Genomic DNA, 24443 nt, shown 5'->3' with positions numbered 1-24443 from the left:
AGTAGGAGCTTTCCAACCTCTTAATATCACTTCTCTTGAGGAAAGAGATGAGTGTAGCACTTAGATGGGTCTTGGGTAAAAGTAGGAAATGCATCCTCTCCTTCAAGGAAATTACACTAAGAGGACTAGCAGTGGCATGATAGCAGTATTCCAGTATTTGAGGGGCTGCCACAAAAAAGAAGGGGACAACTTATTTTCCAAAGCATCAGAAGGCAAGATAAGAAACAATGGATGGAAACTAATCAAGGAGAGAAGCAAAATAGAATTAAGGAGAAACTTTTTAACAGTGAAGGCAATTAACCAGTGGAATAGTTTGCCTTCAGAAGGTCAAAGTGCTTCATCACTGGAGGTTTTTAAGAAAAGACTAGTCAGTCACTGTTCTGAAATAGTATAGGGTCTCCTGCGTGAGCAGGGGGTTAGACTAGAACAGGGCTTTTCAACCTTTTCACCCATTGTACCACTTTTAGGATATAGCAACATCCGAGTACCAACAGTCGCCTAGCAAGGTGTCAAAAACTTGAAAAAAAAAGTGATAAAGTACAGGTAGTCCTCGACTTACAACAGTTCGCTTAGTGACTGTTTGAAGTTACAATGTCACTGAAAAAAGTGCCCCCCCCAAGCCACAGCCGAGCAAGACACCTGCCTGCCCACCTGGCATCACTCTTCCTCCTGTCCATGGTTTTCATTGTGAGCATTTCTGTTGAGGATTGGCAGTGGGAGTGGGGTGGGGGTGTTTGGTTTTTATTCTCCCCATCTGCTGGGTGGTTGCAGCAGGTTTGGGTCACTTCACATGACCCTGGGACACTTTGACCGTCATAAATATGAATCAGTTGCCAAACATCTGAATGTAAATTACAAGACCCTGGAGATGCTGCAACATTCCAGCTGATCGGCGCTTCTTCTGGGCTCAGCAGAAGCTCCAGGATCAGCACTGAGCTCCAGCTGGAGCCTGGCACTGATCCTGGTGCTTCTGCTGAGCCCTGACAGCCCTGCAGCTCCAGCCATCTCTCGCTCAGGCTTGTGCGGTGCTGCCACCGGTTCAGCTCATTCCCCTCCCCCGCTACCACTTTTCTAGGATGGTCGTGTACCACCTGTCAGGTGCCAGAGTACCACAGGTGGTACCCGTACCACTGGTTGAAAAGCCTTGGACTAGAAGACCTCCAAAGTCCCTTCCAACTCTATTCTGATTATAAATTTCTTGGTATGTGCCACAGCTGAACACTGAACATATAGTCCACAAGGCAAACACCCTGACCTAAATGACTGCTAGAGCTGCTTTAAGGAGACCATACTGATTTACATTTAAATCGGTTAATGAGTGAAATAAACAGAGCTTAATTCAAACTTCGGCTTATTAGCAAATGCTACCAGAAGACATTTTGCCCCCTGAGGTGATGAACAGCATGGCAAATGCTTCCTATTCCAGGTGGATTGGAGCTGAATCTTCCTTACACATTGTGATATTATTTACCACTAGGCTACTTCACAGAACAGCTTCTGTGATTCATGCAGCTTTGCCATAGAAGGTTCAGGAGCAATTATTGTCTTGTAGCATCTGCTGTCTGAAACCATACTTTACTCTCTTTCCTGATACAGTGGCTTTTTTCTTGGATATTTTTCCAAAATATGTATGTGTTTGCTGCTTATATTACATTTAGCCTTGGCAGTTTCATCACAGAAATACTCTTCTTCCACATGTGACAGAAATTTCTCTCTCATGCTGAAGAAGAGTATTTTTCTCAAGATTTGCTTAGACAAAAAACAAAGGATTGTGCTAAGTGCATGGCCTGCAAAACCAGAGAAAGACCAGATTACCAGCAAATAAAGTTTGAAATAAATGTTTTTATGCAGCAGAGGAAATGTAATTCAAAGCCTCTTGCAAATTTGACAGAGGTAAATAGAGTATATTCTTCAAATATCTACAGGTTCAAAGGTTTGGTCCTCTGTGGAAGAAAAATGGTGAAGGACAGATAGATCATTCTTGGTTGTCATTTATGAATACTTTTATTAGTATTGGTTTTGTATTTGTGCTTGGAATTTGCCTTTGTACCTGCCTTTTAAATTGTAACTAAATAATTTGATGGACTGTTCAGATTTTTTCAGATTTTCAGAATAAACTTCTAGATCAGACTGGACGTTAAAGATCTGAACAACATGATAGAAGAGAAAAGATGATGAAATTTAATAGGATGAATGGTATTTACTGACTAAGCTTTACCTTTATGACTATTGCTATTATTAGTGATTATAAATGTTTAGTATTATATTAATTACTGTCATTTAATATTTGTACCTGGACGATAGTCTGCTTGCTAAAGTGTTGAATTTTTGTTGGAGGTAACCTATCCTTACCTTCATCCCAACCCCACTCCTAACCCAGTGGTGGGGAACCTATGGCATGGGTGCCAGAGGCGGCACTCAGAGCCCTCTCTGTGGGCACGCGCATCGTCGCCCCAGTCCTAGGCCTTCAGCTGGGTTTTATAAAACCTTTTCGTTTTAGGCCTCCGCCGCTGTGTGCAAAAAAAAAAAGAAAGTTCAATCAATCAATTTAAAAAAAAAATCTTGCAAAGTTGGAATTGATTGCTTGAACTTTTTAGTCCCGCCCAGTCTGCTGTTACTACCGCAACCACACCCAGCCAATAGGGCATACCCAGCTAATGGGCCATACCCAGCCGGCACTCAATGATGCATAAGTGGGTTTTGGGTTGCAGTTTGGACACTTGGTCTCTAAAAGGTTTGCCATCACTGCCCTAACCCCATCCATACGGATCTTACCCCTTTCCTACCCTTATAAAACTTAATAAAACATTTATATATATTAAAAAAAGATCTGAACATTTTGACTGGTCCTTAATGTAAACCTATACTATAGAAATGTGTGTGTTTACGTTTGTGTGTTTCATTAATTCATTACATTTATTTTATGCTTTCAACATTGTAGACTGCTTTGATGAGGTTTCTCTTTGGGATGTTTTATATATAAATGAACCTTGTACTCCATGCTTAAAGCAAAGTGCCAGTAAAGAACTAAGTCTGGAAGAGGCTTGGATCCCAAATACCTTTTCTTTAATTCCTCAAATGACTGAAACCTAAGAGTTAAATCATTATCTATAAATATTTTTTAGTTAATAAATGCAAACATTGCTATTTGAAATACATAAAAGACATTTGAAACAAGTCGCTAGAACAAATAAAATAACTTAGCAAAGACTGCTAAGCACATTTCTGGGTCATACTTACATTCAAGACAACACAGAGCTTGGAAGACTGTATATTTGCATTATTAAGACTTTTTAACTGAATGGAAAAGTTTTAATACAGTAACCAGCACCCTCTAGTGGAATAAATTTCCTCCTAACCCACTCCTAACAGTTTGGGCCATAATATGTAATATGTTTATTTACATATTTATTTTTATTTATGTTTATTTATCAACTTTAATTTGCTATTTTATTTATTTATTTATTTATTATACTGTATTTCATCTGTTGTAAATCCAGTCTGCTGCCTGCAACAATAGTCAAAGTCTCTGTAGGTTCAGAAGCTAAATGCAAGTGAGTTTTTTGAAGTCTGGGGAAGAAAATTTCTGATGTCGGGGTCAAGGATTTCGATATCCAGGAGGAAATTTTTTTTTTATCCAAATGTAAGAACGGATGCCAGACTGAGATTCGGGGTCAAATTTTATGCTGAAAAATGATGCTTTTTCTAGTTTATAAAAATCGAGCTTTTTTTGATGTCCGGGGAAGGTGTCCAGGAGGCAAAAAAATTTTTTGACCCAAATGTAAAAACGGACCCCAGAGTGAGGTTCAGGGTTAAATTTCATGCTTAAAAATGGTGCTTTTTCTACTTTTTAGAAATCGAGTTTTTTTGGTGTCCAGAGAAGGAAATTTCTGATGCTCAGGAGATAAAATTTTGTCAGGGATGTCAGGGATTTCTGTGCTCAGGAGATAAAAAATTTTTTAGATCCAAATATAAAAATGGACACCAGAGTGAGGTTCGGGGTCAAATTTCATGCTTAAAAATGGTGCTTTTTCTAGTTTTTAAAAATCAAGGGTTTTTTGGTGTCCGGGGAAAGAAATTTCAGATGCTGAGGTCAGGGATATCAATGTCCTGGAGGGATAAATTTTTTTTGACCCAAATGTAAAAACGGATTCCAGAGTGAGGTTCAGGGTTAAATTTCATGCTTAAAAATGGTGCTTTTTCTATTTTTTAGAAATCAAGGGTTTTCTGGTGTCTGGAGAAGGAATTTTCTGATGTCGGGGTCAGGGATTTCTGTGCTCTGGAGGCGAATTTGTTTTTGACCCAAATGTAAGAACGGACACCAGAGTGAGATTCGGGGTCAAATTTCATGCTGAAAAATGGTGCTTTTTCTAGTTTTTAAAAATCAAGGGTTTTTTGGTGTCCGGGGAAAGAAATTTCAGATGCTGAGGTCAGGGATATCAATGTCCCAGAGGGATAAATTTTTTTTGACCCAAATGTAAAAACGGACTCCAGAGTGAGGTTCAGGGTTAAATTTCATGCTTAAAAATGGTGCTTTTTCTACTTTTTAGAAATCAAGGGTTTTCTGATGCCGGGGTCAGAGATTTCGATGTCCAGGAGGTGAATTTTTTTTGACCCAAATGTAAAAACACCAGAGTGAGATTCGGAGTTAAATTTCATGCTTAAAAATGGTGCTTTTTCTACTTTTTAGAAATCAAGGGTTTTCTGGTGTCTGGGGAAGGAATTTTCTGATGTCGGGGTCAGGGATTTCTGTGCTCAGGAGATGAAAAAAAATTTTTTGAACCAAATGTAAAAACGGATAACAGAGTGAGATTCGTGGTTAAATTTCATTCTTAAACATGGTGCTTTTTGTAGTTTTTAAAAATTGAGCTTTTTTTGGTGTCTGGGGAAGGAAATTTCTGATGCCGGGCTCCTTTTAAGCAAAGGCATATGCTATATGAATGAACACTACTTTTATAGACATATTAGCATTTCTATTTACTCTTGAATTCCTTCCTTTTATATCTTATTTTTTTTATCATAAAACAAATTCCCCCAACCTCATCATTAGTCCAGTCATTAAAAATCCCACCAGTAATAATAGCATAACTGTTTTAACCTTAACCTGATACATTTAAAGTACAGCAAATAAACGCTATAAGTGTTTATCTATAAAAAAAATCTTAATCATTTACTCCTGGTCAGAAAAAAAACATTAAAAATTTTCAGAAGTAACAACCTATCTATTTTAAATAACTTTATATTCCTTCCCCTTTCTCCCAACCATTTTAATCTTTAGTCCTTTCAAAGTGTCCAAATACTTGGTTTCAGTTGTCATAAAACCATTGGCAACATTAACATATCCCATTAGTGATTCCAAAATGGAGAAGTTACCCAATACACTCTCCTGGTGTGTTATTTGTATGCTTTTTAGTTATCAAAACATCAGTTGATTTCATTTGTATATTCAGTATTACATCTTTTGCTATCTCCTTCAGATAGGTTGTCATTATTAAGTCCACATTTGAATCAATGTCAGTCTTGTCCAGTAAAACTTGTTCTAATCTATAGCATCATTTAAGTCTATAAATAATGGCATAGAGTTTAAGTATTCTTCTTTTTAATTATAATCCTACAGGAAACTATTTAATTTATTATTGTTTATTTAATTTTAGTATATTTTTAATCAATCTGGACCTTTAATCCATTTATAACTTTCTAAAATTAACACTCTGATTCTTTTGCTGTTAATTCCAAATAAAATAAAATAAACTATGTATATAGAGTTATAATCCAAAAAAGGCTTCCAACTTGAGTTATATTCAATTACTTTTGAAATATGGTTTTATTTTATACATCACGGCATACTCCCAGACTTTGCCCATTCTTTTGCAGTTACATTTTCCCTTGAAAATACAAAACATCCTTTTAAAAAGTCTATTAAATTATCTGAAAACATTTATATTAACATTAACACTGATATTGAATGCTGCCACTGCTCTTGTATATCATCTGGGATCATTGAAATTGAAATTGATGCAGTTTATTAAATAAATGAACAAACAAGATAACATCTCATATGAAGATCCAACAGGATAATTTTTACCTGTTTAAAAACAATCCACTTCAGAAAATATAGAGGTACAATATATATAAAAACACACATCAAACATATAGAAGAAATAGTCCCTGGAACGCTATATTTTTCTTCGTCAATCAACAATTGAAGCATCTTAATCCTCCTCCTATATATAATTTTATTTCTATTTCATATAGAATTGTATCCCAAAAATGGGATACAGTATGAAAGAAGTTCTATTTTATATACCACCAAAGTCGAAACAAAGTTCATTTTATATGCGAGTGTATAAAAAGGAGAGAAATATCAAATATTTTTTTCTAATTATTTGAACTGTGCCCATGAATATTGTTAATTGCTCAATCTCTTCTTAATATGGTTTAAACAGAAAAACAAAGCTTTTAAGACTGATATACTAAAAATTAAAATTGGAAATATAACAAGAAAACTGCAACTTCAAAATCAGAGCTTGGAGATATTTTGCGGAGCAAATAACCTAAATATGAACTGAAACAAAAAGCATTAGAAAGCCTTGAGTAAACCATTGTATGAGTTAATCCCATAGAATTAACTCATATTATGGGAAGTAGGCATGAAGTTTCTAAGATATAAACAAGGGACAATCACTTTCCGAGAGATATTTCAGAACTTTATCAAAATTGCCTAAATAATCTTGAGATAATTATTGGACAACAGCAAGTCAATTTGCAATATAAAACCAAAGGAACAGTATATAAAACAAATAGGTTCCAGAAATTCTGTATAAATATCAAAGATTTGATCCACAATTGCAGGCCAAGACAGGTCTCAAAGGAAAAGACAAGTGATGTAGGGAAAAATCTAACTTAAATCCTGTCCGCTTAATATCATGAGAATATTTTCTATCTCATTAAAATCATACTTATATTTGTATGGCTGTTAGACTGTTTCTAGATTAAGCTGTTTGAGTTGAACTTCCTTGGAAACTATGAAGCAAAATATTTGTGAAATTAGTCTCCAAGCTATCACTAATTCATCATATATAAATACATGTTTGTCTAACACTACAGAGGAATACAGTTTTCAGTTAAAATTTCAATCGGTGAAATTTGTAATAAATGTACCTTTGACACATGCAGCTTTATTTTAATAAACTATTTACAAACATTTAAAAAAAACCATTTTCACCACAATGCAGTTAAAAACTCTCCCTCCCCCCAAAATAGCGTTTTTATTAGGAAAAAAAATATATCACAATAGGAGCTCAGTAAACAGTTATTACATTTACATTTCACATATCATCATTGTCATATGTAGTAGGTTTCATAATATTTGTTTATTGCTCCAAATATTAAAGTTTAAATGCCAACAAATTTATAACATGTATGTTAAGGTTTATAATGTCACAAGAATTTTGTCTTAAGCAGGAAGAGAATATGACAAAACTTCCAAAATCTGTATGAGCAAAAATACTGTATTACCACATGTTTAAAAAGTGTTGCAATTAAAAGGTTTCCACTAGAAACATTTGCATTAATAGACTTGACATTTATATCAAACATCAACCAGATCAGAACTTGGACATTGATAAATTAATGAGTCTTTATCCAATTCTTCACTGCTTTTTCTTCTTTGGCTGTTCATCAGAGTTTAATTTGCGTTTCTTAAATGGGCTGGGTTCATCTTTTTCACCATCTTCAAAGAAGAGACATTGTACGTAAGCCAAAGTTTGCAAAAGCCACATTTGGAAAATATTATCAATAGTATCGGCTTTTGATGACTACATTGGCCTGGCATCCATGCAGCCTCATTGACATCAATATAAAGGCAGCTCAAAGTTGTCATTTCCTGGATTCCCCCCCTCCCCCCCCGCTGGGCCAATGACCAAATCTAGAACACAGACCTGGGAATTTTGTAATAATAAATCATCCAACTATTAATCAGGCCCAATCCTTCTTAGCCTCTTCATCATCAAATTGCTTTTATTATTAAGAAGTTACAGGAATGGAGATTAGGGAACTTCCTTAGCCATAACAGCAGTCCAATTATGAATTCAATGATTAAGGGTTTTCCATCAATGGTGATGTTTGAAAAGAGGCGAAACAGATCGCTCTTGTGGGTATTCCAATTAAGCCTCCTGTAACCTGACTTACAACCTGGTGCTTTTCAGATGTGTTAAATCAATATTTCTCAAACTTGACAACTTTAAGGCATGTGGACTTCAACTGTGGCACTGAAGTCTCCATGTCTTAAAATTGCCAAGTTTGAGAAACACTATGTTAGACTTTAACCACAGCCAGGGGCTGAGACTGGGAGAGGCTATTCCAGCACCAGGGTGGTATTAGCTTTTGAATCTTCCTCTTCTCAAAGAACTTACTGTTCCTGTTTATTAAAAGCATGTTCATTTTCAAATCATTCATCATTCATCTTTAGAAACAGGTAGATAAGGCTACTCTTAGACATTAAGCATCATGACTCTGTGGCCAGCAAGAAATATTATTAGTTGTTAGTAAAAATTCCCTAGGGAATACAGGAATTTCATGTAGGCATTGATGCATAAAATTGAATGCATTAATCATGCTAATCAAAATACGCATCACAATATGCAAAGAAAGATTTGGACGTTCTATACATCTACATTTCATAGGAAGCTGCTCTCAAGTCTAGGTTTACGTTTAACATTACTAACATTGTAATTGGATTCACAACTCTTCTACACAATTCATGGAAGAGATGCCTAGGAAATATTTTCCCATTAAAGGAGTCATATACAAAAATGGCCAACATTATTTATTTTGAATGAAACTGAACACTATTACCTGACTCAACGTGTTCTTGTTCTTCTTCTGGTAAGAAATGTACATTGTTTATATGCCTTGGAGCATCATCTCCATTATCTTCATAGATATTTGACCATTTGATTGCCATATCACGTTCTGGAGGAGGAGGAGGCTTTTTTTCTTTGACAACGTAAGTCTCCGGGGGAGGCACAGCATTTGTGGTCCATGCCTTGAATTCCTTAGGAGGCTGTTGAAAGAAATATGAAAAGACCAGTAAAGGAGATTTGAAAAATATGACTATAACAGGTACAAATTACAGGTAGTCCTTGACTTCCAAAAGTTCATTTAGTGACGGCTCAAAGTTACAAGAGCATTGGAAAAAGCGACTTATGATTGTTTTCACACTTACAATCATTGCAGCATCCCCATAGCCGCGTGGTCAAAATTCAGACGATTGGCAATTGGTTCCTATTTATGATGGCTGCAGTGTCCCAGGGTAACGGAATCACCTTTTACGACCATCTGACAAGCAGTCAATGGGGAAGCCAGATTCACTTAACAACCATGTTACTAACTTAACAACTGCCGTGATTCACTTAACAACAGTCTCAAGGAATGTCGTAAAATGGGGGAAAATGCACTTAACAATTGTCTCGCACAGCAACAGAAATTTTGGGCTCAATTGTAGTCGTAAGTCGAGGTCTACATGTACTCTTACATCTGAAAATCTAGCCAAGTTGTAATAAACATTTAACACTGATGCTACTGCTGGTTAGGAACACAAATAGTTTAAACAAACTATTCACTGTAAGAAAAGTACTAACTGTTAGAAAAAGCAAAAATAATAATATTAATGTAAAAATATAATACTAAATTCTGATCTAACTAAGCTCACCAGAAGGAAAGGCTGATGGTGCCAAGTTTTCTTTTCTAGAAACCTGGCCTTATCACATTCTTGAGAGCAGTGGTTTGATATCTGACCATCTTTTTTCCTGGGTGTACCCCATTTGATAGCCATCCTCTATACCTAGTGTTTGAGAGAGAGATGGCACAAAAAACATAGTAATGTGTCATTTTCTAACAATTAGAGTGTCGCGTCAAGATACAAAAAAGTGGAAATAATTTTTCTAGTGCCTTATCCTGGTTATGTCACATGGAGTTTGGCAAATGTAGTATTTAGGCCTTCCTTTCCCCAGGGTTGTAAATCACTCTCAAAAACTGTTAAGCAAAATCAAATTTTATTTTAAAAAAGATAAAAAAAAATTAAAAGTCCTTGCATTTTAAATATTAAAATGGCCTGAACCAGAGGTGACTAAACTTTTTGGTTCATTTACCCCTTCACGAAGTTTCAAATTGTTCACCAACTCCCACATATTATATGAAAATAACACAATAAATATTATTGTAACTAATGATACTATGAATAACAATAACAACCACCACCCTTAGGGGTTGATATGGATCACTTTAGGTCAACATGGTAATGTTGACAGCTAAAAATAAGAGAGGATTCTCTCAAAGTAGAGAGTTCAATATCTCACGGGTCCCGAGAAGGTCCTGAAGAAAATACTGGAGACTTAAGTGTGTCCAACTAAGGCAGTGTTTCTCAACCTTGACAATTTTAAGGCATGTGGACTTCAACTCCCAGAATTCCACAGCCAGCATTGAAGTCCACATGCCTTAAAATTGTCAAGGTTGAGAAACACTGAACTAAGGGAAGGGGTGAAGGAACCTAGTTCTGTGTATGATCAAGAGCCATGTCTCAGGAGGGATGTTTACTGTGACTGAGCTTGCGCCTTTGGTTGAAAAATGGGTGGCTCTATAAATGCTTTAAAGAAATAAAATGAAATAAAATAATCTGGCAAGCAGAGAAGGTTCACCTCACACCCTATAAGACTACAAAGTTTCATATCCCATATCCCACACAAAGTAATAATACTGAATGGAAGAGTCATTCCAAATTATTTCACACTTTGAGTATTAAAAAATGGGTACCACAGGGACCATTTTTTAATGTGAGCCGGGCCTTCAAGAGAGAGCCAGTTTGGTGTAGTATTTGAGGCATCAGGCTACAAGCGGGAGATCTTGAGTTCTAGTCCTGCTTTAGACACAAAAACCACCATGTGTTTCATTTATGCGTGAAACGGGGATGCACGAAAACCTATCCCCTATTACAAAGTTAACCTAACCAAGTCAAACCCTTTGGTGTTTCTGCTCCAACTGACTAGAAGGGGCACCCCTCTCGATCCTGCCTAATCCTAGGATTATCCTTAACCATAGGGGAGCCAGGCGCCTTTCCTGCCAGGAGAAATACACCCAGAGGAATAGATTATAGAAGAACCTTTGCTAACCTCTTCGGGAGCTCGCACGACGCGACTCTCCCAATCGATCTCCTTATGCAGCGGATTATAGAGGAAAGCCGGCCGATTCACGCTGCGGAAGAGCTCGTCGGGTCCAGGCAAGCGCGATTTCCTTTCGGGGATGCCGTTCTGGGGCTGCTGTGAAGACGCCTTGGCCCCTCGGCCCGAGCCTTCCTCGTCCTCAGCATCCGAGCCGGCACTCGAGCTGTTGTCGCTACCGTACGCCGCGAAGAAGCCTAGCGGATCCTTCCCGTCCGCTGCTGCCATGGCAGGGACTTGTGCAACCCGAACACCAGTCCTCGGCAGCCGGCGCATGCAAAGCGAAAGTTCCGAGCTCGTGGCGTATGCGGAAAGCCTCTCTGGTTCCTTTCTGCCTGTGTTACCTGCCCAGGGGTCCCCTCAGTCGGATTCGTGCCTCCGCTCGGAAGAATTCACTTCTTGTCGGCCATGGGTTTAGCACGGGCTTCGTTTTATTAAACTCTTGAGTTACAGTAGCTCTTTCTAATCCACTTATATTTTAATTTTAAAGAGAAATAATAAAGAACATTCTATCCCCTTTCCGAATCTTCCGTTTAATAATTCCGAAGGTGAGTTTGTCAATTCTAAACGTGATGCATCAAAACAGGGCTTGCCGTATATTGGCGGCCGAAATCCGGATGTGTACTAAATGAAAACAGATTTAAAATTCTCCACCACTGCTTGTGGGTGTCCCTATTTTTGCAGTCCAGATGAAAGTCTAAATTAAAAAGTATGCGGTCAGTTATATTTTTATGCGTATCTGTAATTAAAACTGGAATTAAAAGTTCTTGCTATGTAGTCAGTCGTTCGTTTGAGTAGAACTGAAAAAATTCCCTTCACTCCTTTACAATATTTACCAATTCGATCCTTCCGTGTATGTTTACTCAGAAGTTGTGTTGTCATTAAAGTAGGAAGCGCTCAAACATAGCTGCTTTGCATGGTTAAGATAAAATACAGAGCACAGAAATATACAGTGTTCAAGCTCTATAACCAGATTAGAAGGCAGAACACAAAACTAATACTTTCCAAGATTATCTATACAATTACAATATAATATTGGTTTAGTCACTTACTGGGAAACCTATGAACAAATACAAAATAATATAGAAGCAGTAGGGGATGATAAATAATTTATTATCATGGAAGATAAAATTGAATAGTAAGGAATAAGAAATGAAAGCGTATCCACACATTAGGATGTGCTGAATTTATTGCACTATCCAGAACAAGCAAGCAATTATCATTTGCCATTTTATGTGGATACAGCAATAAGAGAAACTTCAGAAAATTTCAGAAAAAGTATAGAACAAACTATTTTTTATCTTGTTGCTTGTTATACCTGCTTAAATGCCATCAGGTCAGTTGCCAATTCTTAGTGACAATTCACACTGTGACAGTGGCATAGCCAATGAGGTTTATTCAAGGCAAATCCCATTGAACATCTTCCCCAAAACTTGCCTTAGCAGCCACATAGGTTGGTTTTCTTTAGGATGATTGCCCCCAAGCTGATTCTTCAGATTTCCCACCAGTGAACCCATTGCTGCTGTAATTGAATTCATCCACCTTGTTGCTGATTGCCTTCTTCTCTTTGCTTCCATCTTTCCCAGCACAATAAAATTCTCTAGAGCAGTGGTTCTTAACCTTTTTGAATGAATCGCCCCCTTGAGCCAATGAGGAAGTTGTCATCGCCCCCCTACCCCAACATAACCTCTCATAGGAAATAATTCTTCAATTTATGCAAACACTTTTTTTGTTTTCTTTAAAATTGTCATCAGGATATATCGATGCAAATAACTTATTTCCAGTCTTTTTCCCATATCTCAACTGTGTGAAAAATTTTAGTGCTACCCATCACTTTATTCCCAAACTTCATGATACATGTATTTCATTATTATCTTATTTACTCAAGACACTTAAATGTAATGACCACTGAAAACAAAATTCAGTTGCAAGAAAGTGAAATGCCCAAAAAGAAAAACAGTAACATTTAATGATTGAATTACAAGTGAAATTTAAGACGCAAAAAGAAATATAAAAAGGGCATAAGAACAAACCGCAATGCAGGAACTAAGAATTTCAAAACAAAAACTCTGAAACTAAATTAAGATTCGAGGAAAGTATATATAGTCACGCACACTGTAAAAAGGATTTAAAAGACACAAAGAAAATATAATATCGAACTGGAGTGCACGCTAAAAAAAGTACAATACAAAGAGACACACAAAATGTTTTACAGAGCACAACAAAAATTCGAAAACGAAGCCGATGTGTGTTCACATATGTACAGTGTCCTGTACTGAAGCTAGCTGGAGGAACATTTGAAAACAATTCAATCCACTAATAGCGAACGATCTGATGTTTTTGTACGACAGATTCACTGTCACAGCGATTCACTGTATGAAAAAGTCTCAAAAGTGTCCCCAAAACTTCTCTTTCCGTCACCCCAATATCGCCCCCTTTTCGTTCCCTCACCCCCGCGTCACCCCTTTTCGTTCCATCGTCCCCCTGAAAAACGAAATTGCCCCCTGGGGGGCGATATCACCCAGGTTAAGAACCACTGCTTTAGAGCACTAGGTCTTTGTCCAAAGTGAGCCTGCTCTTTTGTTTCATACAGAGCAAGTGAATTAAGTCAAAACACATAGACTTAAGTAAAGCATTAACAGTTAAAAAAGTGGTAAGCAACAAGATGTTAGATGATATTAAAACATTACCACTGTAGATCCCTAAACAACAGCTGGTCAGTCCAGATTGGAATGAGTTTAAGTCCATTGAACAGAAGCTTGTGGCATATATAGACTTTTCTGTGAAAAACATCTGCTGGTAAAAACTAACATTAAACTTGGTCCCCTGCACCTAGCAAGGAATGGATGCAGGGATGTAGATTACCAGTCCTGATATAGTGGGCACTGTAATAGGACATGGGCTGTTGTTTTGCTTCTTGCATCCAGGCATATGTAATAATGCTCTGTTGACCCATCCCTCAGCAGATTCATGAGTAGAACATGGCTAGTTAAAAGAAACACTTTCTTAAAGAAAGTATAGTTAAGATAATTTAGGATAAGGGAGTATACTATAAATCAGGGATCCCCATCCCATAGGTCACAGACTGATACCAGGCTGCACAAGCAGGCAAATGAGCAAAGGTTCGTCTGTACATGCAAGGGATCTAAGTTGCAGGTGAAACCATCCTGCCCCCAGTCCATGGAAGACAATTTTTCTTCCAAAATTGGTCTGTGGTGCCAAAACGATTGGGGACCGTTGCTAAAAATTATAGCCATAGTCTGGATATTCGGCAATATCTTTCTAAAAAAATAATCCATTTCTTTTACACTACTTTCTTTATCAGTATGCCCTTTTCTTATATAGTATTACCATTTCACTTTAGATCTGTTTTTTTTTTTTTTTCCAATAGTCTCCTCCTGTCAATTTGGCTTTGCTGAAAAAGAACACAGGCTACACAACCCCTGTAAAAAAAAAAAAAAAGGAAAAAATGCAGAAGGATCAGTAGCATTTATTATAGAAGGCTTACAAATTGCTGTTATCTCATAGCCTCTTTTCTATTTACTACCTCTTAGTCATCACATAATGAAAAATTTGATATTTTCTAATATATTTTTTTATCACAAACCAAGTACACTGAAAATAAACTGGCAGGTATATCCCACACTATTTCCTATTTATAGGAATTATTATGACTAATAGGATAAATCAAGGGTGCAAAATTTCACATCAATATCTATTTTACAATAAATTCAACAAATATTTGAAAAGTTGGCCTTTATTACTAATACTCTACCTCAGTGATGGCAAACCTTTTAGAGACCGAGTGCCCAAAAACTGGCCCTGCCTGTGCTCCACCCCCTGCCCTGCCCCCACCCCACCTGCCCGCAGGGCCACTCACCACCTCCAGGGCCTGCCGATCGTCCAGCAGCGCCATAGCAGCCACGCCTTCTGCCCGCACCCCACAGCATCAACTGAGGGCAGAAGGCGTGGCTGCTATGGCGCTGCTGGACGATCGGCGTGAGGGCAGAGTCTTGTCTATGCTGCCTGGCTGCCATGTCCTTGACTGCACTGCTCTGCGTGGGCCACTCTCGGGCGAGACCCTTCTCCAGGGCTGCTGGTGAGGAGGGTGTCATGGGGAAGGCAAGGCTGGGGCAATGGCGCATGTGCCCACAGAAAGGGCTCCTAATGCCGCCTCTGGCACCCGTGCTATAGGTTCGCCATCACTGCTCTACCTTATTAGAGTCTTAAATAAATTTTTACTCTTACCTGATGTTTGTGAATATTCGAGGCATTTTTAAAATGAAAATGGGTATCAGAAAATAATCATGGGAACTATTAAATTAGAATCAAGACATCCATTTTGTTAATTCAGTTTTTCTAAGGGGAGGGTTTCTTCCTTAGAAAACTGAAATATACCTGTTGTTTTGAATGGTATCACATAGCTGAGTATCCTGCTTCCAACAAATAGCCAACAAGATATTTTTCAAGAATCTGATAAATGTAACAGAAAGCAACTCAAGGAGAGGGACATGTTCCTAACATATAATGAGTACACTGTATTTGGCATAGAATTTATTTGTAAATGAGTCAGATAGGGGTTTCTTGGACCGGAGATCGTTGGGTTTCAAATTACAAGGGGATCTGCAACATAGGATCTGTTCTGAATATATTTGTAAAGCACTTCTTAACAAAATGCTTCCTAACAGTGTAAGTACATAACTATTGGTGAAGAGAAGCCAAGATTAGGACATAAATACACCAAGAAAACTATTTTTTAAAAAATCAATTACGTTTATTATACAAATGCTTCATGGATTGCCAACTTGTAAATATTTGTCAGCATTAAACGGTAAGCACATACTTCCAAATATTTTTTAAATACATTGCTTTATATAAAGTAAATATTTTTTAAAATGTGATTTAAGAATATAATGATTTCCAAAGATATTTAATAGAGCAGTATGTTATCTTTCGTTATGTACCTATAATAATTCACACAGGTTTTGGCATACATGAAATGAAGCACAATATAGAGAGAGAAATCCCTGATCTAATTTCAATACTAAGGCCCTAGGAATTTTTTAAAAGAAAATATGACAAAGAAATAGGGACAATCAGTCCATAAGTATGCACATTCAGTATTTTCTTATAAATTTGGCAACATCTGCAGCTGGTAGTCAAACAAGGAAGTTCATGCTCTGTAAAACAACATCATGTAAGTTTGAGCTGAGGTAGCACTTGAATTAAAAAACTGTTAACAGAAATGGTCAGATTACAGGAGACTCAAAAAATCAATTAGATTAGATTGAGGTTTGACACAAATCTGTGTCCTGAAACATGGGCAGTGCACTGTGTAACACAACCTAGCACCAATTTGAACTCATATAGAATAGGTTTCGGCCCTGCACAGCTAGTAAGGTGACCCCATAAAGTCATAAACTTTTAACATTATGTGATTTATATATGTTAAGTATATATTTTATATGTGCTTCAAGACAATTCCTCTTCATTCAATGCGGCCCACTCATGATATAGTCTTCTTAAAATACTGGACTATAATCTTATGCATGTCTATCTGGGAACAAGTTCTACAGAACTCAGTGATGTATTTTTTCTAAGTAACATGTACAACACAAAGTTACTTATTTAATTAAATTAGATAACTGACTAAAGTCTCATCCAAAATGTTGTAGAACATTTTTTAATAAAACTTTTGCTGTCCCAGAAGCCCCACAGAAGTCGTTTTGCTTTTAGCTAGTAAAATTTGAATTTAATATAAAGTACTGTTTCCTACTGGCCAAGAAATAAAAATGGCAAAAGATAAAAATGAATAGAAAAAAATGCTTTTATGCTACCTAGAAAATATGCTTTTTAAGTGAATCTCTTCTCTACAGTGTTGCACCTCATTCAAGCCATGAGAAAAAAAAGAGATATGATTTTATACTTCCTGAGATGACATAGTAGAAATTATGTATCCAACACAACAATGCTTCATCTTGAGAAATAAGCATGGAAATTGAGAAGTTTCATTTTAGAAATATTCTCAAGATTGTAAAAGTGCAAACTTAAATATATCCACTAGAAGTAAGCTCCACTGAGCTCAACAAAACTTACTGTCAAGTAATCATGCTACGGATATTTTAACCTCCAATTCTTAAAGAACAGTATACATTTAATGCCTAACATCTTATAAACTCCCTAATTTCAAAAGGGATTTCTTAATTGCTATAGTTTTTAAAAAGTGAACTTGGGGAATTCAATCATTCAGAATAAAAGATAGCCCTTGCTTAACAGCGGTAATTAGGACTTTCCATCAAGCGATGCAATTGTAAAGTTCATCACATAATTACACTGCTTAGTTATTGGCAGTTCCAGAAGTCCCTAGTTACATTGTTAAACAAGGACTGCACAGGATATTAAGCATGGACATCAAATTATTGCAATTCCCAACTTCCTGCCAATTTCCTCAAATTTGCTTGTGAGAAGCAGGCAGGAAGGTAGCAAATTGGGATCATATGAATGTGGGATACAGTAATGATTGGAAATCAAGGCCGGTTCCCGAGTGCCTGGATTGCATTCAGGTAACTGTTGGAGTGCTGCAAAACAGCCAGAATTTCAAGGATTGGTTGTTAAGAAGCACTCATTTAGCAGGTCAGTGAACAAGCAGCACCTGTATGAGACCCATTAATCTTCACAGATATAGTCATAATACTGTAATTCAGAAGGTATTTTTCCCCCTTTGCTGAGGTTTTCATTACTTCCTGATCATTCTGTTCAAACAGACTGCAATATTTTCTGAATATAAGTGAAATTGCTCAGTTGAAAACTTTATTCCAATGTAATAACTGTAAGAGAAATAACCCCAAGATTCAATCTGGAGTTTCCCCTATGATAAATAATTGTCCTTGTGATTGTGATTCGCATAATTAGATAAATCTTTTAGTATTGTAATCAGGAATCTATGTGACATAATTTCAGCAATTATTTTATCTGCCACTATGAAAGAAGAAAATGAAGTTGTCTGGCATTATGAACTGAATGAATATAGTAAACTTTTACTAAAATGTAAAAATATGACATCTTTTAAGCATTCCCCTATCACTTTTCAACATAGCAACAACTGTTTTAAATGCCACTATTTACTTATCTATAAATCCCATTGCAATCAGTGGAGCTTACTTCTGAATATCTATGTACTATAGGATTGTATTATAATTTGCATAATACAAGCAGCTTCATGAGTAGCTAAACTTGAATATTTATGGAAAACACTTTCAGTTTTCAAAAGTAATACAACCAAGTACAATAAGAAAATTTAAAAGATGAAACATTTTTTTTTGCAAAATTACGTAAGGCAACATCTAGCATAATATTATCTTTGTAAAGTTATTCAAGGAAAACCACCACTATGGAAAAAGTGAGCGGGATCGTAAAGGCAGAAAGGGAGTGTCACTGGAAGTGGTAGATATTTCCTCTTGCTCACTCTGCAATTCTGTTGGAATAGGAGGTGCTCCAGGATCTCCAGGTCCCGGAAGAGTAGAGAAAACTGAATTTTCCATGCTTCCTACCTCTGTAATAGGCAAATTCATTGAACGAAGAGAAGAGGCAGATACAAAAGCAGCTGTGCTATATTCTTCCGGAGGAAGGTAGGTGTTTTCTCTGTCTCTTTGTTTTTCAAAAAAATTAGAGTCATTTGACTGTGATCTAGAGAGATTGTTTACCTCATCACACATTGAAGCCATGCAGTTGTTACAACGTGTTCCTGTAAAAAATATATTGGATTACTTACAGATATGGTACTTGTAAAAGGTATTTTAATTATTGCTGTAACTTGCTTCATTTTGACACATTTTTATCTATTTAACTTCATTGCTTTTTTGAAGTTTCAGATTTATGTGGAATTTTTATCCCAAAATTAACCACCCACAGTCGCTTGGTGGTTAATAGATTTAATAATAGATAAATAAATAAAATTCAGCTTAAGAAATAATCCCTATTGTTATTTCTTGAAGAAATGAGATGGTTTGGAAAGAAAAATCTGGAAATCCTAGTTATGATCCAGACTGCCTATACAGCCCTGTGGATCAGGTCGCTAAGTATTTATAAAACATTTCTTTGCCACATCAACATTATTAATATGAAATCTTGTCCAAGTGGAAAATTGGCGACCAATGCAGGCATTTTAACTATAGGGTTATATGGCGGCAATTTTGGATGATGCGTAAGGGGAGAATCATATATAGCACAGGAAGCTACCAGTGCATGGGGTATAAATAGACCAAACTGTTTTTGTCCAAGAAGAGCAGTACTGGCATATTAACCAAAGGCTATGTCTTATGTAGTAATGAGCTTTACATTCCTGGCATCTTAGAAACAATTATTTTATAAACTTTTTCTCTGTTGAACAGAGAGCAATTCCATCTATGTCAGGAAAACTATATTTTCAGGGACTTGGAACTACCCATCCCTAAAATTTCCATTTTAATAAAATTCAGATCTATCACTCTCATCCAGTCATGGATATTTCAATGCCTCTACGGCTTCTTTTGGAAAAAAAAAAACAAAACAAAACTCTCTATTCATGCCATCAACAAAGTGGAGACAGTGTGCTCCACATCTCCTGGGGATTGCCTCAACTGACTTAACACTGGAGAGAAAATGGCTCCTTGTGATATTTCTGGGCAAAACTGCCAGAAAATTAAAAGTTAACCCAATGCTACTTGCAACTCTGAATGAACCCCAATGCAATGTACAACATTAACTAAGCTAATAGGATTGCACTCTCTTAATGTTATGTTGTTGTGTGGCTCTTATATTTGAATATATGTCATTATTCCTAAATTTCTGCTCCTTCGTTGATACAAAGGAAGGGAAATTATTTTGATTTATCTTGTGTGCGACTTACAGAATTCATAGCAACAAAGTTAAAACTAAATAGGAATAGGCTATGTAACTACATATTTTATAAGCCCTTTTGAAATATACAATATTCAGTCATTAAAACAGTACCTTTAAGACTTTCAAGTTTTTCATTTTTTGCTTTCAAGACAGCATCAGTTATTTTTTCTAACAGGAAGTTTTGTGTTTTTTCACATTTGATAGATTCTATCAATGCATCTAGTCCTTTTGGATGCTCTCCTAAATAATCCAGCAGTTTCCCAGCCTTTTTCCTACTTGAGGTTCGACAAGAAATTTCCTCAGTATCATCTCTACTCAGTATTTTCTTTGAACGTAGGTAGTCAAAGTGTCTTTCTGCAATTATTTTGTCACACAGATAGCGTCGTAATCGTTCTAAAACCTAGCATAAAAATAACAGCACATTAATAAAAGATTAACTTTATCAATGTATAAATTATTCTTTGTATTACTATGATGGAGCAATGAATCATAAATAATCCCTGAAAAATAAGTTTTAGTTAGAATTTGCAGTATTGTATCTTATCAAGAATGAGTCAGTTATGTCTTAGATTCAAATTTCAACTCTGCCATGAGATAATGTTTCATGGTACTAATCTAAGGATTACTGAACTAGCAATCAAATATCACAAAATACTAAACATTAGGAATAAGTATTTAACACTAAAAGGGAATGGAAGTTTACAATTTTAGGTAAAGACTTCTAAAATACTTTATATTATACTATACTTTCTATATATTACCAAAACTGTCATTCCATTTAACTGGGTGAAACAGTGCATCCTAGAGCAACGGTTTTTGAACTAAGGTTGATCAAATGGACTAACTTACAGAATACATCCAAAATCTGGGACATACAGTTCTTACAGAACTGAAATTTGGCAAATTTTGTAAAACTTATATGACATACGACATTTATGACAAAAATTATAAAACAATTTATGATACAAATATTTCCTGTGCTAATGTTTGACTCTGCTATATAGTTCAACATGTGCTATTTTCAAGGCAGATACATTTCTGAATGTATTCCAATTCCTTTGCCAAACTGAAGCCAGTTTGTTTCACAGTGTTGGGTCCATACCAAGGCTTCCTGACCCGCATATAGATTTTGCATGAGGACATATTCTGGGATACCTATTTTTTTCTAGGTACATTCTACAGATTGATGCAATTAACATGATTAAAGGCCTTTCTATAAACAATGAAGTACATACTGACTTATGTTTTGCATTTATTGGCTTTTTCAGTTTTCTAGTGTGCATCAGTGACAATGTCTCATGTTCCTTGGCCTTTTTTAAAGCCCACTTGAACATCTGGCATCTCCCTCCTATACAGGACTCTAATCATTATTTTTTTGCTAGCGTGTGAAATTAAGAATATTGTGTGATGGTTTGCATACTCAGTCAAATCTTGTTTTGTTTTTTTTTCCAGTTAAATCTCCTTCATTCTCCAGATTTGCTGGTGTAGTTTGGTTAGAACCTTTACTGATTCTTATTCTGTTATATTTATTAATCAAATTTATACCATCCATTTCACTATCTAAATGACTCTGGGTAGTTTACAAATAACGTTGCTTGCTGTATTTCCATGAGTATTCTATCTGTTCCTGTACTCTTCTGACTTGATAATATTAGAACTAACTTCATCTTCTAATATTAGAGATTCTTGTAAGCAAGGAATATCTTCCAAGGTAACTTGGATGTTGACATCACTACTGTACAATATTTCAGTATACTCCCTCCATTTTTGTTTGATCTTCTTTGTATTAATAACAAGCAAATTGAATGGGAAGTCTTAATATTTAGGAAGTCACAAGTCCCAGGGAGCTGGCAAGCAAGCCAGCAAGCAAGTAAGTAGCTGCTGCTGGATGAGGATGAGTGAGAATGCATGCATACAGCAGAGCCAAAATTGGGTGATTGCTGCCATGTGGAGGAGTGTGCAAGAAGATGTAAGCGGGCAGAGTGGTCTGGTGTGAGCTTGGCAGGGATAAGGGGGCTTCTGCCAGATAGCAAGGGAGGGTGGGTGGGTGGCCACTGAGGCAGAGCACAAACAATGTTGCCAGATGTGTGAAGCTGTCAAGAGTCGGCCCAAGTGCACTGAAGGTGGCTGTCAAGTATGGGAAGTTACAATGGAGTTAAATTTATTATTTAATGTTCTTATATGTTTATTTAAAATTTAATATATTATTCTCTGACTACTATTCCAATATAAAAAAATAAATACAATCTAAAAGATCACAAGAGAAATTGACTTATCTTGAACAAAAAGTGAATATTCTATATATTGTAGATCTATTCTTCATAGCTAGAAAAATGGGAGAAAGGGAAAACCAACTTCTACTGACTCATTCATGTGCAACATTCAGATATTAGCAAGGGGAATTCCTATAAACACTCCAGAGAACCCACTACACAAAAAAGTAGAATTTGGTGAAGACTTTTATCCATTAAGGAAACCAAAGGAACCTGGAAGAACAAGGAGAATGAAAGGAACATGGAAAGGAAATATAATATGGTGTAGCAGTTACGATATGAAATAAAGACTGTGGAGAGCAAGAGTCAAATCCATCCTTTGTCAACCAAGTTTCCTGAATGAGTTTGAACTAGTTGTCATCTTTTATCTATTATCTCAGAAGGACCCAATTATTATATGAAAATCTGAGAAGTGCTATAACCACCACCTGGAACTTCTAGGGCAGAGTTACCCAAACTGTAAGGTGTACCTACCTACCTTTGGGAGGTAAGACAGAATTCAAGAGGGGCGTGAAGAACCTTAGTTCGACAGTTACAATAAATCCCCCTTTTCAAAAACACTAGCTTCAAATGAGTAACATGCTGATAGAGAAGGCACAATCTTTTTTTTTATTTTGTAATTAAAAACGAAGTTCCATTGCATTGCTTTCTTTGTCCATTTTGCTGGGCTTGGATTTTTATGAGAGGCACATACATTAAGATTACACTACAAGGAGCTGTGATGGCTAACGATTTAGGATCCCCTGGAAACAGAGTCCATCCAGTAACTTTTGAATGGCCTCTTCGATTGTTATCTGACGCATTTAATTAATATTGCTGAGAATTCAAATTGGAGGCTTTGGTCAACTACTCTTTGTCTCTTAAGGAGGAAGGGGAAAAAACTTAAGGAAATAATTTATTTTGTTGCTATTATGTTAGGTAATCTACTATAAATCTACTACAAAAGTAGTAAACCACCCAGATGAGGCAGGCGGCAAACAAATCTAGTAAATAACAAATAAAATAGTCAAGAGACCTCTGAATAGATTCCGATTTGCCTCCTGCTTATAAAACCTATAGACATTTGCCATAAACAAAGGTACTTTTTTCATTTGCTGCTGAATAATTTTAAATTCTCATTTGTCCATTTTAAAACTCTCACTGACTAGGAAACATGCTTTGCTAAATAAAGTATGTTAATAATGTTGTTATTGTTATTATTATTCCCTCCCCAAATTGTAACAAATTTCATCCTTCCGCTGCAGCAGATGGAGACAAAGCCGGCGATGCTTGAAGCTTTCCAGTCAGCGGAAGGGAGGCCGCTTTAAGGGACCCCCCCACGCAAGGCAGGAATGACGTCGCAGCTGCAGGAAAGGCCACACCTGGCGGAATTCCCCGCGCCGGCGACACTCGAAGACCAACGACCAATCTGCCCCGATACGGAAACTTGACGAGCCGACGCCATGGCAACCATTGCGCTTCCACTCCCCCTTTCGATACCGATGTTTTAAGGACCCCCCTTATCATCACGCAGGGGGCGCCCCCTTCCTCCCAAACACGAAACTCCACCCCCCCCCCGCCGCCCCAGCCAAGCGCTCGCTGCCGTTACACGCAACCCGGCGCCTCGCTCGCTTACTTCCTTTTTCACCTCCGCCATTTCGTCTTCGGTGAGCGACCGCCCGGCCGCCGTCAGTTCAGCGTCCGCCATGGCGGAAACAGCAGTGCAAAAAAAAAAAAAAAAAAGACCACGAGGGAGAAGCGACCCTCTCGCGAAGCGAGAAATGCTTGCCCGGAGGTGGACTCCCTCGGGAAGAGCTCCACTTCCTGTGTCTGAGGTGAGCGACGCCACGCCCTTACTGGCAGGCCCACGCGAAGGAGGCGCGTCTAATATCGCGCATGCGCTTTTCTCGAGAGAAGACTCCCTTATTTAGACATGGATTTTGATCTCTGGGTTGTCGTTCAGTCCTACGTTTAGAGTTAGGTTAGTAGTTTTTCGGTGCTTAGGGTCAAAGTGGGTCTCTCTGGCGGGTCCCGGAGGCTGAGGACACGGGAGATGATTATCCCCGTTGATAACTTTGGTGCTAGGTGTTGTGTT

General features: G+C 37.1%; 2 protein-coding genes across 2 annotated transcripts; both read right to left on the bottom strand.

Annotated features, from left to right (window-relative positions):
• Positions 1-5805: 5805 nt before the first annotated feature.
• On the bottom strand, positions 5806-11720 carry CUNH1orf52 (chromosome unknown C1orf52 homolog). The gene is made up of 3 exons (XM_039321024.1): positions 11169-11720; positions 8857-9064; positions 5806-7732 (listed from the first exon to the last, which is right to left on the bottom strand). The coding sequence occupies exons 1-3, from the start codon at positions 11490-11492 to the stop codon at positions 7653-7655; spliced, it is 612 nt and encodes a 203-aa protein (XP_039176958.1). The 5' UTR covers positions 11493-11720; the 3' UTR covers positions 5806-7652.
• Positions 11721-15966: 4246 nt separating this feature from the next.
• On the bottom strand, positions 15967-24116 carry BCL10 (BCL10 immune signaling adaptor). Its single transcript, XM_039320986.1, has 3 exons — positions 23985-24116; positions 20208-20496; positions 15967-18960 (listed from the first exon to the last, which is right to left on the bottom strand). Exons 1-3 carry the CDS (start codon positions 24054-24056, stop codon positions 18605-18607), a joined length of 717 nt encoding a protein of 238 aa, XP_039176920.1. The 5' UTR covers positions 24057-24116; the 3' UTR covers positions 15967-18604.
• Positions 24117-24443: the final 327 nt, after the last annotated feature.

The sequence above is a fragment of the Crotalus tigris genome, unplaced genomic scaffold (genome assembly GCF_016545835.1).
Source record: "Crotalus tigris isolate CLP2741 ecotype Arizona unplaced genomic scaffold, ASM1654583v1 scf7180000023718.2468807, whole genome shotgun sequence".
NCBI lineage: Eukaryota > Metazoa > Chordata > Lepidosauria > Squamata > Viperidae > Crotalus > Crotalus tigris.
Note: the sequence above shows the minus strand (reverse complement) of the source record. Positions and strands in the feature narration are given on the sequence as shown.

Coding starts and splice junctions, on each gene's coding strand:
- CUNH1orf52 (XM_039321024.1), bottom strand. CDS start 11,492: ATGCGCCGGCTGCCGAGGACTGGTGTTCGGGTTGCACAAGTCCCTGCC. Junction 9,065..11,168: donor TCGTGCGAGCTCCCGAAGAG/GTTAGCAAAGGT, acceptor TTCTTTCAACAG/CCTCCTAAGGAATTCAAGGC. Junction 7,733..8,856: donor ACAAGAACACGTTGAGTCAG/GTAATAGTGTTC, acceptor TCTTCTTTGAAG/ATGGTGAAAAAGATGAACCC.
- BCL10 (XM_039320986.1), bottom strand. CDS start 24,056: ATGGCGGACGCTGAACTGACGGCGGCCGGGCGGTCGCTCACCGAAGAC. Junction 20,497..23,984: donor TGGCGGAGGTGAAAAAGGAA/GTAAGCGAGCGA, acceptor TTTTTATGCTAG/GTTTTAGAACGATTACGACG. Junction 18,961..20,207: donor AAAACTTGAAAGTCTTAAAG/GTACTGTTTTAA, acceptor TATTTTTTACAG/GAACACGTTGTAACAACTGC.